Source organism: Echiichthys vipera (genome assembly GCF_963691815.1).
Source record: "Echiichthys vipera genome assembly, chromosome: 3".
Lineage (NCBI taxonomy): Eukaryota > Metazoa > Chordata > Actinopteri > Perciformes > Trachinidae > Echiichthys > Echiichthys vipera.
In genome coordinates, this window is record NC_139828.1 from 12,666,828 (window position 1) to 12,682,106 (window position 15,279).

The 15,279-nt window shown below is 39.4% G+C and overlaps 1 protein-coding gene across 1 annotated transcript; it reads left to right on the forward strand.

The window, feature by feature from the left end:
* The first annotated feature begins 272 nt into the window (after positions 1-272).
* On the forward strand, positions 273-8,600 carry tax1bp3 (Tax1 (human T-cell leukemia virus type I) binding protein 3). Its single transcript, XM_083940654.1, has 4 exons — positions 273-411; positions 2,350-2,469; positions 4,536-4,613; positions 5,307-8,600. The coding sequence occupies exons 1-4, from the start codon at positions 370-372 to the stop codon at positions 5,454-5,456; spliced, it is 390 nt and encodes a 129-aa protein (XP_083796780.1). The 5' UTR covers positions 273-369; the 3' UTR covers positions 5,457-8,600.
* The last annotated feature ends 6,679 nt before the right edge of the window (positions 8,601-15,279 follow it).

A 15,279-nucleotide genomic window follows, 5' to 3' on the forward strand; every position in this document is an offset into this window, starting at 1 on the left:
ATCACAAAGGAGGTCACAATAAACCACTTCCTTTTAAGGAAAACACGCCTTGTCTCGGTTCTTGGGGCGAGGCGGATGGTGTTGGTGGGAGAGTTTGATTTGTAACGCGTGTTTTTACAGAGTCAACGGGGGGCGACGGCCACCCGTTAAACACCGCCCTCCCTGACTGCCCCGTGCAGCAAAACGCGCGCACTGGAGGGGTGGTGACGTCATCTGGGAAGCCGTTGGTCCGCAGCCAGGGATCAGCCTGCTGTTACTCATGTAGTGATCTGGGAAGTTGCCCCCACTGTCGACACTCTCTTTTTTCTGTCACTTCAACAACAGTTGTTGCAAGTTTCTACATTTTTTTTAAAACATCGTAGCGACACTATGTCTAATTTCATCCCGGGACAGCCGTTGACTGCCGTTGTGGTAAGTTTTGGGAGTAAAATAAGGGCTGTGTCCATTCAACGGGTCCCTATTGTTCGGCTTCTGGTCCGACGTTAACGTGAGAGTGTTAGTACAAAACTGGGAATTGACTGACTAATGCGCTCATTAACGTTTAGCTGTATCAACTGTAATATTACTTTCCTTGTTACCAAAACAACAAAGCTAGCCGTCACTCGCATCTTCGTGGTGGGTCAAACTAACCACCCCTTAAAGTTGCGGTGCACCCGTTTTCTGACCTTTACGGTAACTGCATTGCAAGCGAGCTAGCTGAATTTATTTTTTAATTCTGCCGGGGTGCACCCGTATTCTGACCTTTACGGTAACTGCATTCTTACAGATGGGCGTCACCGCCTCTGTGTCTCCGGCTTCCTGGTTGGCTTTCATGCAAAGTTACAAGAATATGAAGTGCACTTTGATTCAATTAAATTACGGATTGTGACAATCCTAAATAGATCTTTATTATTAAGATAAAAAGGCGGTAGATATGACTGGGGTAGGGAGGCATTTAGGCAAGTCAGAGTTGCAAAGATGTCATGTGATGAGTGGGTAGCAGGTAAACATGCAGGTTAACTCCCTCATTGTTTGTCATGGTGTGGCGCTCAATCTCAATGCAAGCACCATTAAGTTTGTTTATCATGGATGTTTAACTTTATAGTTGGCAAGTGGATAAACACTTTGTTAAATTTTGGTAAAAAAATCAGTAATACCTCCATTCAAAGACACTTTACTGTGAAAACAATGCTTTTTTTATTATAGCCTGACTAATGCTGTATTTTTGAAGCAGATATTTAAGAGCTATATCAGCCATCTTATTACAATACGGATATCTTATATTTAGTTAATAAAGTGTTGTGTGACCAAGATGTCCACCGAGTGGGACACTTTACAATTGAAACAAACACTGGTTGACACTGGGGACTCTCTAAATTACTTCACTACTTACTACATATTTTTGTGACTTGTGTGCGGACGTGCAAAAATAGTGATATATCTGCAATAGGGTGATATATCACCCAAAATAAGGACCTGCCCATTTTAAAGGTAAAATGTACATTTCTACCTATTAAGGATTTAATTAAATACTCTCCGTTCTTGGCCCACATATAGGAATTCGCCTTTTGGTATACAAGTTAGTGTCCTATTTATAGATTGACTAAGTTTTGGTCTACCAGTCAGTCTTAAAAAGCTCATTTCACTGTGAGAGAAGAGTGTGTTGTAGTGCTGGCAAGCACTGACTGTCTGACTGAGTATTATTAACAAAGTTCCAGACATCCTCAGACCCTATTTTATCAGCCACTCAGTGAATGTCTGGTTATTCATCACCACGCACACAGGCAGTCTTTGTGTTGAGGAGTGTAGTGAGGAGTGCTACTGTCAGAGTCATCCATCCATCTGGTTGGCGAGCCTGCAGCTGCTTGTCAGTGTCAAGGGCCGGGCTGCACTAATGAAGTCTCTGCTCTGTGTGTGGACTTCAATCACTAGGGAACGGCTTCTGAAATCCACCATTTGTCATGTGTTGAAATTTGTCTGTGGTGGATGAATTAGTGCCTCGCTGGATTGTAACGTGGCTGTATGAAGACATTTTCCTCCACTTCTTTTGCATTTGCACAGTTTAAAACTAATGCACTCCAAACACAATCTGTTCTACAAATGAGCACACATGAACATGTTCATTTATCACAAACAGTTAAATGAATGCTGCAGTTTTGGGTAATGACAGTTACCAGATTATCATTTTATTTATTTTGAGACAAATCATTTCAGTTTGGTGTGATGGTTTAATGCTAGTAAGCCAGTATCCAATGCCCACTGTTTTCTTGATCAGGGACTTATCAGTATATAACATTAGTTATAAACTACTGAATGCAATGTTTTTGTGTTAAGGTTTAACGGTAATGGTATTTTTTTTCTGTGGAATAGCAACGAATTGAGATCCAGAAGTTGCGGCATGGAGAAAATCTGATCCTGGGCTTCAGCATCGGAGGAGGAATAGACCAAGACCCTGGACAGAACCCCTTCTCTGATGACAAGACTGACAAAGTAAGTGTGTGTGTGTGTGTGTGTGTGTGTGTGTGTGTGTGTGTGTGTGTGTGTGTGTGTGTGTGTGTGTGTGTGTGTGTGTGTGTGTGTGTGTGTGTGTGTGTGTGTGTGTGTGTGTGTGTGTGTGTGTGTGTGTGTGTGTGTGTGTGTGTGTGTGTGTGTGTGTGTGTGTGTGTGTGTGTGTGTGTGTGTGTGTGTGTGTGTGTGTGTGTGTGTGTGTGTGTGTGTGTGTGTGTGTGTGTGTGTGTGTGTGTGTGTGTGTGTGTGTGTTATAAAACGATTACCATCTTGATGCGTCAAAATAGATTTTTCTCACTGTCTCTCTATACTACTTGTCTACTGTCTACTTTATAAACAGCGTACTGTAAATATCCATAATCATTCCTTGAAAAGTCAAGAAGTAGCCAAGCGTAAAACATAAATAAACAACACACATGTCTGTTATGTTTCACCATCCAATTGATTCAGCTGGAAGGAACATACAGGCGAAACTTATAATCTTTAAAATATGTGAAAGTACTTGAAAGATTGTACTGCAATTGTATGCATTGAAGGGTCCAATTAGATCTGGCTGATAGCAACAAAACTACTATTTATTTATTCATCAGGACATTGACAAAGATGATAAATGGTAATGGTGACATGATGCCCAAAGTACAGCAAACCATGACACCTGTCACCTGGCAGAGACAACAGTTAAGGAGACTCTGTCATTTTCCTAGATTGCAGGGTCTTTTTTTGAAACACAAAGCAATGGATTGACTTATAATGTGGTATAACTCTCTACCTGACTTTTCTTCTGTTCCTGATCCTGTCCCTGACCTGTTGAGTGGTACTAGAGCAGTACTCCAGTGAGCTATAAATGAGGGACAGACAGGCCTGAACACATTACATGCAGCCTGAGGTGGGAACATATCAGACTCACCTCACTGATGTCATAGAAAGAAATACTGCAGGTTTATACAAAGTTGTGTCTTACCTGACGACTGCGTATACAGTGTGAGCCAAGACGCCCGGCTCAGAGTTGACTTTGGACTGTTTGTTGAGCAAAACCAGCAATTTGTCACAGACACTATTAACTATTTTGTAAAGATTGTTTTTGGCTTTTTCATGCCATTTTTAATGATAGTACAGTTTGAGGTTGACAGGAAATGAGAGAGAGGATCAGTCGAACCCGGGCCGCTGCGGCGATGACTTTCAGCCTCTCTATGTGGGACGCCGGCTCTAACCACTGGGCCCTGTTCAGTATTTTCTGACATTTTCTAGACAAAATGATTGATCAAGAATTATGGCAGATTGATTGAAATAACGGTTAGTTGCAGCAATAGTTATGGAGTTATTATTTGTTTATGTGGTGGATATTATAAGCCCCTTGTATTATTATCATGAATATTAATCAGCGTTAGACTCTTGTATTTGCTCAACACATTGAGTCGTTGCAGCTTAAACTGTCAACCTTCTTATTATCGTCACAATTTGCTTATTTGTTTTGTATTTGTATCAGAAAAAAGGTATTTAAATAAAGATAATTAAGTGACTTTCAAAATGTTTATAATATTGATGATTTCCCCAGAATTTTGAAGGTTTTGCCAATAAACTCACCTTGCTTGTCCTCTCAATCGAATTAAACAGAATTAATCAGTAATATTCTTAACAGTGAAGTAAGAGTCCAACAATTATTATCAAACCAGAGAGTCTACATTATGTGAGGGATAATGTAGAGCGAGCGGGTCATATTGCGAATTAGAACCCCAAAAAGTAGGATTTAATTTGCAGTAATGGCCCCCTCACTCGCATTTTGCCGCTTTGTAAATAAATCAAATATTTTATACAAAATGTTGATTTAAAAGAGTCTATGATCATTGTATTATTCATACTGGCAATCTACTTTTTTAGAAATAACAGACTGGAGAATGCCGTGATTGGCCAATCAGAATCAGGTATTCAACGAAGCCGTGTAATAAACTACAGTATGTTCTTATTGTGTTTAAGGGTTTTAGATTTTAATCTGTCTGTACTTCACATGTGATCACATGAAATAGTGAATGCATTTGTGCTGTCCATAGGGCATCTACGTGACCAGGATATCAGCCGGAGGACCAGCAGACGAGGCAGGCCTGAGGATGGGAGACAAAATAATGCAGGTGTGTAGTGAAACAGAGCTTTGGTCTAGATCAAGGTTATTCAATTGGCGGCCCAGGGATCCGGCCCGCAAGGGAATATTTCCTGGCCCTTTGAGTAGAAGCCAAAATCATGCTACTTTCTGTTTATGAAATGTTAATTTTGTCAGTCCATTTTTGATGAATAAACTAATGTTTCATATATACTGGTAACTGAAGTAATCCGATAAATGTAGTGGAGTAAAAAGTAGAATATTTCCACTGATTTGTATTGGAGCAGAAGTATAAAGGAGCATGTCAATAAAATACTTAAGTAAAGGACAAGAGCCTCAAACTTGTCCTTTAGTCTAATAATTAAGCTTAAACCTCTGGTTCACAGGTTTGTTCATTTAACAAGGATTGTTTTTTGACAAGCTTGTTGCACTTTGAGGCCTATGACTAATATTTACATTGATAAAATAAAGACTATATGTACTCTATGTCGCTGCATTGTTTTACAATATCCATTCATGTGATGCTCATATTTTCCGGCCCTTCATTTTGGATCATTTCATCAACCGGCCCCAATTCCAAACTAATTGACAAGCCCTGATCTAGATCCACAAGATGGCACCAAGTGTACACTCGAGTCAGATATGAGCTGTGCATCAGGAGCAGTAATCACTGTTCAACTTAAGTTAGAAAAAATGTCAAGCAAAATAATTTTCTGTCTCCTAGGTGAACGGCTGGGATATGACCATGGTGACCCACGACCAGGCTCGTAAAAGACTAACAAAGAAGAATGAGGATGTGGTGCGGCTACTGGTAACCAGGAAGTCGTTGGAGGAGGCTGTCAAACAATCTATGGGCGGTTACCCCAGACAGTAATGTAGTGACACTACCTACAACCACAGACTGATGCAATAGCCAAGGACCCAACACTATACTGAGACCCCACAAATTCAGATGATGGTGTCACTGTGGCCTTTATAACTACGTCAATGCAAAAATGTTAAGCAGACCACATCAGATTGTTTTATATCGAGGTGACTTGTACAATCTGCACAAGTCAACTAATTCTGTACAAAGAGATGGTGCTCTTCCTTTCTCACTCAACTCAAAGTTAACTTCTTGACTCAAATACATTTAATCCAGATCTGTTCTTGAATCTAATGAACAATTCACTGTGAGAATATGATCATTACATTTGATTTTCAGCAATGAGTCTTTAGATCCACTTTTGGCATAATAATGATTACTGTTGGCTTGTTTTGATTTTTGAATAACAGAGTGAGTTTTTTGAAGACCATTTATAAAATAACACTTCCATATCTTTCTATTACACATCAATTTTAATGTGATTATAGCACAACGTTCTCGATTCATTCCCAGATATTTACCAAATGTCCTGAGTCCACGCTTGATACACATTCTTTGGGAGCAATCGTAGTATTTGATCCTTTTTGCCTACAGCTGACCAAAGTTGGCCCTGATGTTTTGGATACATCAAGGATGTTCATCTGTGTTTATTGTGTCATTGATAATCATCTCATTTCAATTGAAAAGATTACAGCATCAAAAGCCAAAGTAAAAGCCAAGGCAATGTAGAGTTATCAAAATATGTAAAACAGTGTTTGGAATCATTTTCTTTTCTTTTCATTATAATGGTACAGCTTTCTGTACAAAGTCTGTACGACAAATGATATACATGTGCGCACAGTGTTTTAATGCATACTCTTTTCACTACAGTAACTGTTCTTTCTCTTCTCTTAATCTTGATTTTCTTTTTCTTTTTTATGTCTATCACAAAGTAACATCTTCTCTCTTTGCGTGTTTGCGTCTGTAAGTAACAACACAGCTTAAAATCCGTGTTTTTCTTCCAGTTTACACTAATCAACTCTCATACAAACAACATTCCACAAGCTGGACCCAGTCTCGGAAAACACCTGCTATATCATTTTTCAAAAAATGAACTCTCAAATATCTCCCTCATCAGGTTCAGCGAAGAAAAGTTGGTAATTTGCTGTTTTGCAAAGCCACTAGTTTCACACTGGAATCAGCTACATTCAGAAAACTGTCTCAAAATGTTTCAAAGTTGTTTATTGTCAGTGTTAAAAAAGTCAAAAGTGTAAATCAGAACCAAGCAGGAGTGAATGTTGATTGATATGCACAGCAGCCTTAAATGAATACTCAATACCACTAACTTTAATGATGCCTTTTCTTTTCTTCTGCAACACAACAATGATTTACTGCCTCTGATATACTGAAGTACGTACTGAATTGATATCGCAGATGAGTGATTTAGTACTACTAATAAACAAGTTTGGCTTTGAAATGTTACAGTACTGAAAAAAAAGAGAAAATTACAATGCTTATCTTATATCCTTGGGTGATCTTATTGGCTCTTTATTTCCTTATGCTAGTGGTTTATATGATATATTTTGTATAAGTTTAATTCAACCATTTAATTTGTGTAATAAATCTAATAATATTCTTACCTAATAATGAAGTGTGTAATGTAAGTCTTCATTCCAAAATGAATGAACTGTTAAAAAACAGTTATAATGCAGTATTATGCTGCTGGCAATAAACCAATGTTAAAGGTACAGTCTGTCTAAAAGATGTTTCATAACGTATGAAGTTAGTATTGAAATTTTACAATAAACCATTTTGGAATGAAACCTTCTGACACTGAACAGCGCTGGTTCCCAACGTTTTGGCGTTCTTTAAATGAATCCATATCTTCTTACCTCAGTATCCACTTATATGATGAACCGTTAAATAATTTTTTCTATCCTCAGATCATTTAATTTAAAGGGGACACATTATGAAAAACTCACTTTTTCGCTCCGAGTGCACATTTGTGCATCTGGACTGCTTACCAACCATAGAGTGTATGTAGCCCCCTGGTGGCTGGCTCACTTCTTATTTAGCTTTGATACATCATCTGCAGGAGTGTTCACAGCCTGTTACAGCTGTATCCCCCAGTTTATATTTGTCTACAACTGCTTTGATCCCAATCAAACAGTTATAATGTGCAAATAATAATATAAGGTATCATAGCTGGCCTCCGTGTTAGCGGATGAGCCAAACTCAAAAGTCAAATTATTTAGTTAGATCGTTTTTTATTATACTGATGTTTGTTAAAGTGTTCATTTTTCTGATACGTTTGGTTTGAATCAGTTATTTGATGCAATAAAAATGCCCTGGCTCCATTACCCGATACCTACTGCGCAGACTCTGGTTGCAAAATTGACACCGTACTCAACGGAGGAATTGTTGGGTCTATGTAAATCATAAATAAGTCATTGAGTGTGGTCTTTACCTAGTCTGTAAAGTTTCCTGAGATAACTTTTGTTATGATTTGGCACTATAAATAAAATTGAATTGAATTGAAAATTACAGCATGGCAGCACCCATGTACAGGATATTTTGGATTTCCTTTTACATAGTGGGAGGAAGAGGAGGCGAGGCGTCTATGATACCAACCCACAAACTGTGACATAAGACAACCCAGTCTGTTTTTGGTGGACTATGTTTTTCTTGCAAGCCAATCAGGGCCGACTGGGCTGTTTCAGGAGGGGGTCTTAAAGAGACACAGAGGGCGAATACAGGTATCTTCAGACAGACAATATGAGAGAAAATAATATGTTTTTAACATCAAACATGCTAGAAGAAACTTAATATTCAAATCTGAAAATTAGCATAATATGTTCCCTTTAAATTGTCTCTAGAGGCCTAACAAAGTGAAAGTATCTAATGTGTTGTTGGGAAAAGACAGTAAAATGATTTTTAGAAATACATATTTGTATCCTTCGGACATCTTATAGGACCCCTTGGCCTTGGTAGTTCTGACCCCGATGTTGGGAACTGCCGCTTCACAGAATCTTGTCACAGTGGTACATTCAGAAATGTAAATTCAGAGTGTTCATGAGAGTAGCGGTATTTTCTAATTGAATAAAGTCAGATTTTTTACATGTAAACTGTCAGCAGAGCACAAACGTTTTGCATTGATTGTACACAGTTTATTATATGAATGTTTCAGATATAAAAAGACTGAAAACTAAACATGCCTCTACCTTTTATTGATAAAGCGCCGACATACTACAATCTGAAGTAAGTCTGTTTTTTACCCACCCTCTCTGCACTGCAAAGCCTTTTTCTTTTTCCTTTTTTTATCTTACAGCTCTTCAAATAGCTTCATGCGGCCTGTTATAAAGTAATCACCTGACATTTTAAAGCAAAGAATCGTTTCCCTGACCTTTCTGTGTTTACCAAGGCATTTTGACACAGAGAGCTTTCTCTACTTTCATCTCTTAAGTATGTGAGCCTGGAACCAATCACCTTTGAGGACTGGGTAACAAACTCTGATGCCGCATTATTAGAAAAACAATTCCCAGAAAATGACTCACTTTTTATTTTTAAAAAGCTTGTGAGAAAGTTTGATCTTAATGGGCTGTACCATTTCTTTTTGATTTGCCTTTTAGAAGCACGTATTCCTCCTTTTTCTCTCCTAAGCAGCTGCGGTTGAAAGAACAAACAAATTAAATAAATTTCAAGTTGTTTCACAAGTTACCCTGCATTTTTCACCACCTTTAATAAAGGCTACTGCAGTTTGTGATTGTACTGATACTGGTTCTGAAGTTGGTTATTAGCTTTGTGATGGCAGGGGGTGTGTAATGTAAGAAACTACTGAGGAATTGTGAGAGTTTTTTTAAGTCTTAAAATAACACCCGGTCTGTGTCGCATCATGGGAGAGGGTCGATTTAGAGAAACGCTGAGCTAATATCCCCCTTTGAGAAATAATTGATGAGCAAACTGTGTGTGTGTGTGTGTGTGTGTGTGTGTGTGTGTGTGTGTGTGTGTGTGTGTGTGTGTGTGTGTGTGTGTGTGTGTGTGTGTGTGTGTGTGTGTGTGTGTGTGTGTGTGTGTGTGTGTGTGTGTGTGTGTGTGTGTGTGTGTGTGTGTGTGTGTGTGTGTGTGTGTGTGCGCGTGTGTGTGTGTGTGTGCGTGTGTGTGTGTTATTTTTGTTCCAGGGACAGAGGGAAGCATGCTCCATTTCACTTGCACTGACTTCATAATACTGGTATACCATGTTATGAGACAATAAAGTGGTTGCACAAACATCTCAGCCGGTGCACGCCAACACCACATTAGCATATTGCATGTTGCTAGGTAACTAATGGACAACTAGAAGTGGGAACAATGGCCGCCCAACTTCATTACAGAGGGAACTGTGCGCTATGATTTAATCATAGCACAATAATTGTTAGTCTTCATGATTTGTTTGACTTGAATCTCTTTAAATACATTTCACGTTTGTTTTTCAATTTACACTTTTATAAACTTACAACTGCAAAAATCACATCAAACTAAAAGAAAATAGTTGATATGTTTTATCAGGAGAATGCAATTTCTGCACGCTATAAGACAACGCAGATATAAATGTTCCTTCCTGCAGGCGAGTGAATAATTACACTATCTAACCGGGGATCATACATGATCCTTGCCTCCCACATTATGGCAGTGTAATTGTGTTGCCATGGCGATGCAATCTGCTCCTATCACTTTGGTAGTACACCAGATTGGAACAAGAGGGAAGTCCACAGCCTCAGATTCGTCGGCATGTTAGGTGCAATAAACAGCTTGCTGAATGTTTGCACTGAATGTATGAGCATGCAGAGGTTATCTGTGTGTTTTTTAATATATATAAAATGTATAATAAAGGGCAGAGAAGTGTGATGCTCTTACTTCTCATTGATCAAGCACCCATAGAACTGTTCATGTCCAAAGATACCAAATATGTTTGGCAAAATGTTTCCATGTCATCTAGCTGCTAAAACCCTCAAAACATTGTGTTGAAAGTCAATCAGCTGCAATGGCAAAATGTTTCCATGTCATCTAGCTGCTAAAACCCTCAAAACATTGTGTTGAAAGTCAATCAGCTGCAATGAAGTCGACTAAACAATCCCAACACAACGTGATCTCGTGGGAAAGCGTATGAATAACACTTCACTTTGATGGACATTTTGTTGGTTCGCGTCAACACATTTCCAGCTTTTCGCGTGTCATTTAACGCCCCCCATTCTCATTCCCAACTTGTCAGTTTTAAATATGTGGTTAAAGTGAATTCAAACAAACTGTCACAGCCAGTATTGACTAAATGGTGTGAAAAGTGTTGTGTGTATTATCATATGCCATTAGTTGATACCAGGCTGCAACACTGGAGCTTTCTATCACACTATCTTCTTCAGCACACAGTGTTTTCTCTGGTATTGGTGATTTTTAAACAAAAAACTTTCTGAAGTATTTAAGGATTATCTTGTAGATTGTGGTTTATAATGTCAGCACAGCATCTGGAGTTGAGTAGCTGTCCTGGAGCTTTCGATCTTATCGTGTGGTCTTCATCTGCCACCGGAATTGAACAAGTTCTCTTTTAAGACAGTATGGATAAGAAGTCCTTAGTGCTCAAAAAGAAACAGAAACATCTGCAGCTTCCTGACAACTGCTGCAGCTTCCGGTGCTGAGGAAGATCTTGTGATTTGATGGAAAGCTCAGGAACAGCTTCTAAATCCCAACGAAGCTCTGGAACAAGAAAATGCACAATATTAACAAGTTATTTTTGTCCCAATGTATACAAATGTAGGACAATTATACTCATTCAGTAACTGTTTATTTCCAAAATGTCAAACTGTTAAAATTCTTGAGGACATCTGCAACAGAGACGCTGGAAGTCCGTCCCAGTTGGAGGTGCTGAGAGAAACTCTAGATAATGATGCAATACTAAATGTTTGGTGATATTCATGTTTAAGCTTTAATTTGATTTGATTTATTTATAAACAAACAAATCCAAGCAATGGATAATTCTGTATTGCACATATATCCCAGTGAGAAACGGTAAAACATAAATTCTTCTATCAACTGATGTTTTATATCATGACTGAATTTAGTGCTGCCCCTTCAGCAACCCCTATCCCTGTGTCCCTGCACAAGGACATTTACTCTAGTTTCTGTACCTGCACATGTCTCATTTCCTCTTCATAATAGACGCTTGAATGTGTGTTAAGAAATAAGATAGAAAGCACATATATGGTGCAGCTTTTTTTCAGTTTGTTGTAGGCTTCATGAATATCAATGCAACATTTGTGAACGTGAACATGAGTGGGTGTTAAGAGTGGAGAGCTGGGCAGATAGGTGCCAAAGGGTTACAAATACACAAGTTCCCCGGAGTGCTTCGTAGCAGTGAGTACTGTGTGTGCATACTGCAGGCTCCTTCAGGACCCACATGTCAGCGTTTAAGCAAAATGGTGATGGGCAAAATGGTGATGGGCTATCTATGTGTAGCCAATTAACCGCGTTATCATGAAGTGGCTATTTCTTTCCTCACATTTATCTAATTATGAAACCCATTAAGGGTGCAGTTTATCATATGCATTTCACGCAGGGCTTTGTTGTTGTGGTCGGGCAGCAGGTGGTTTATCTGTCTTTATTTTTCTCCCTCCTGAAGGATCCTTAACCTCTCCTCCTCCCACGCAGACCTCCCAGGCGCTCCTCACCGCCGGAGGCTTCATGGATGAACACAAGCCGCTTGATAGTAAATCGGGAGATACTGTAACAGTGAAATTGATGAGAGGAGATTCAGTGTGTGGGCAACACTGGTTCATTATCGCCTGCGTGGAGACGGAGAGATACAGAGAGAGGCATCCGCGTGACTGTGTGAGGAGCGTCTTGGACAGACAAGAGGTGTGTTAAGATTTGATTTGTGATTGAGTGTTAAAAAATTTTAAAATGTTATGCAGCCCAGTGTTGAAAGATCACTTTCTTAATCAGTCTTACAAGGTTTGAGTGAAAGTTGTGTGGGGGATTTGAAAGTTTGAATTCGTGTTTTTGCAGCGTCTTCAGAGAGGAGAGCCAGGTGAAGACGGGAGGATCCTCATGACGGCTGGACAGAACTAAAGGAAGAAAACAGGGTGACTGACTTTATCTTTGCTTTCTTTTGCAGCAAGTTCATTGTAGCTGTTGCATTTGCTGTCAAACTAATCATGCATATCTATCTATCTATCTATCTATCTATCTATCTATCTATCTATCTATCTATCTATCTATTTATGTCATGAAAGTATGATCATTTTGATGTTTACTGGGTTACAGCGTGACTAACTACAAATTAGGGACATCCCACCATTTTAGTATTGCACTTCCATAAAGTTGTTGGACTTCAAATGTGAGATGGAGATTTTAAAAAATGAATGGTCCAAATGAATGCAGCAGAGAGTATGTTTAACATTGGTGTAATTTACATACTCAGGTCTGATTGGACAACTACTCTACTGCAATGGTCTACCTTCAAGTTTGAATATGTAGAATCTGTATTAAAAGCTATATTTAAAAAAATAAATAATTCACCCACGGGGCATTTTGAGGGGTGTTTAATTCATATTTTTTTTTTTTTGAGGGGTTTGACAACGGCTTTCTGTCACGTTCTGTTTACATTGTACCAGCCAATAGCAGCCGGCATTGCGGGTTGCCAGGCTTGTATGTTGTTGGGTGCAGCTACTGTAGGCTGGCATTGGGTGAAATGGAGTTTGCCAATCCTGCAGCTGCTTATTTGTCCCAGCAGCTGAGTGACCGGAGACGGGCAAAAATGAGAGTAAATATAGCCCAAGCATTCACTTGATGGTCTGAGATAAAGGAGTTCAACGGTATTAAAACACACGCCGAAATGCCTACTTTGCTCCTTGATCGGTAAGCTAACTTTCATGTTTACTTAGCTGTAACGGCTAACGGTAACAGCTAACTGTAACTTTAGTCAAAATTAGTCGTTACCCTGTATGATTCATCCCTTGACATGGCTGATTGCTTGACACACTCGGCAACGAACCTGGCAACCCGACTGCTGGAATTATAGTTTGTTGTTGCGACTATGATCTTGAGACACTAGATGGCGCTGTTCTGCTCATTCTCCATATTCAACCTTTAATTTCCCACATGGAGGGGGCGGGATTTATAACCTAATGCAGCCAGCCACCAGGGGACGATCAAGATACTTTGGCTTAACTTTATCGGGTGGTGTCAATCCCTCTATCTTTATATGCAATCTATGGTCATGCCACTCTGTGACTTTTTCCTTAAAGCTTTCTTCATCCTCAACAATCTCCATCATCATCGGAAAACACAAGTAGCCAATCACCGTTGTTGTGGTCGTCGCGTGGTATTGCTGTAGCCACAATAGCCCCAACGCGTAGTTCATTTTCTTTGAGGAGGCACATGTCAAACCACTCTATTTATTTTCATTTTGTGTTTTTATTGTATGCGTAAGTGTATTGTTGTGGTTGTTTTGGTTTGTTTATGTGTTAAACAAACAAAGTGTGAAGAAACTTTGTTGAGGGTTCAGAGTTGGATCAGGGCGATGGAAACTAGATGGCTGGATTTGACTTTGATGGACTTACCATGGACTGCAAAAGGTTGGCTGTTCAGTGTGTGTGTGTGTGTGTGTGTGTGTGTGTGTGTGTGTGTGTGTGTGTGTGTGTGTGTGTGTGTGTGTGTGTGTGTGTGTGTGTGTGTGTGTGTGTGTGTGTGTGTGTGTGTGTGTGTGTGTGTGTGTGTGGAGGTGTGATAAGGTCAGGCCATGTGAGAGGCCTTTTCATGTCTGTCTGCTTATGAGAGCAGAGCAGTGGGACTCCCTGTCACTGTGCCGCTGAGCTCCGGACACGCTCACGCACCGTCCTGACTCTGTCTACAGTTTAGAATCGGAGTGTTTTATTACCTGACTTTGTTCGGACTGTTCAACACCATGAGTGGTGAGTAGCCAGTGGGCAGTTCGTTGAAGTTTGTTAAGCTGAGACGCTTGTTCTACCTCTATATTTGGTGTGATTGTGTGAAAAACGAAAATGTTCAACTTTTTTGAGATTGTAATACCTTTATGGCAGCATATTATGTCTCTGGTTTTGAAAGAACACTTCTTGTTTTATGAAATCAGGGACAAAACGCTTTGTGCATAAAATTAATCAAATTCTAATTTAGGTCTGAGATTTTCCTCAGAACAATAAGCAGTGCAGTTAAAGAACAATACAATACGGTATCAGAAATGTGTATGTAACCGCTTGAGATGAAGTCCCTTGGTATGTTTTAACATGGCAGTCTGAAGTGGCTTTCTGTTGAGGTGTGAAATGTTTGCTGCCTTACAAGCTGAATGCCTCTCTACCAACAATACTGATAACACTGAATTCAATTTTAAAATGTTTAGAGTTTATAGATTTAGCGGCTAAGATGTGTTGTTGTTATCCGTATAACCATCTGAGGATTATTAACGCTTGCCATTACATTTATAGACCCTCGTTTCTTTGCTGTTAGCTTAATGTTTATCACTGGTCCGTCCTCGTCTATTGGTGGATGTTTGGGTTACAGTTGCCTGTAGCCTGACCTGAACTGAGCAGTTTCAGCCAGAGTTGGTGGCTTTAGACTGGAAGTCAGGTTACTGCTCTGGCACGGCACTGGTGACACAAATGCTCAAGTGAAACTCAGTGACATACATGATAAAACAGTGTCGTACTTTTAGTAGACAGGTAAAACTCCGGCCGTTTACTCAGGCTGTGAATTCAATATATAGCATTTAAAGTAGGAGCACTTTAAAAAGTTATTAAAGGTCCCATAAGATGCAAAATGTTCAGGTTCATACTTGTATTTTGGGTTTACACTATAACATGTTTAC

Excerpts from the sequence above, each read along its gene's own strand:
- tax1bp3 (XM_083940654.1), top strand. The coding sequence starts at position 370 with ATGTCTAATTTCATCCCGGGACAGCCGTTGACTGCCGTTGTG. Across the intron at positions 2,470-4,535 it reads CTGATGACAAGACTGACAAA|GGCATCTACGTGACCAGGAT; the intron begins GTAAGTGTGTGT and ends TGCTGTCCATAG. Across the intron at positions 4,614-5,306 it reads TGGGAGACAAAATAATGCAG|GTGAACGGCTGGGATATGAC; the intron begins GTGTGTAGTGAA and ends TCTGTCTCCTAG.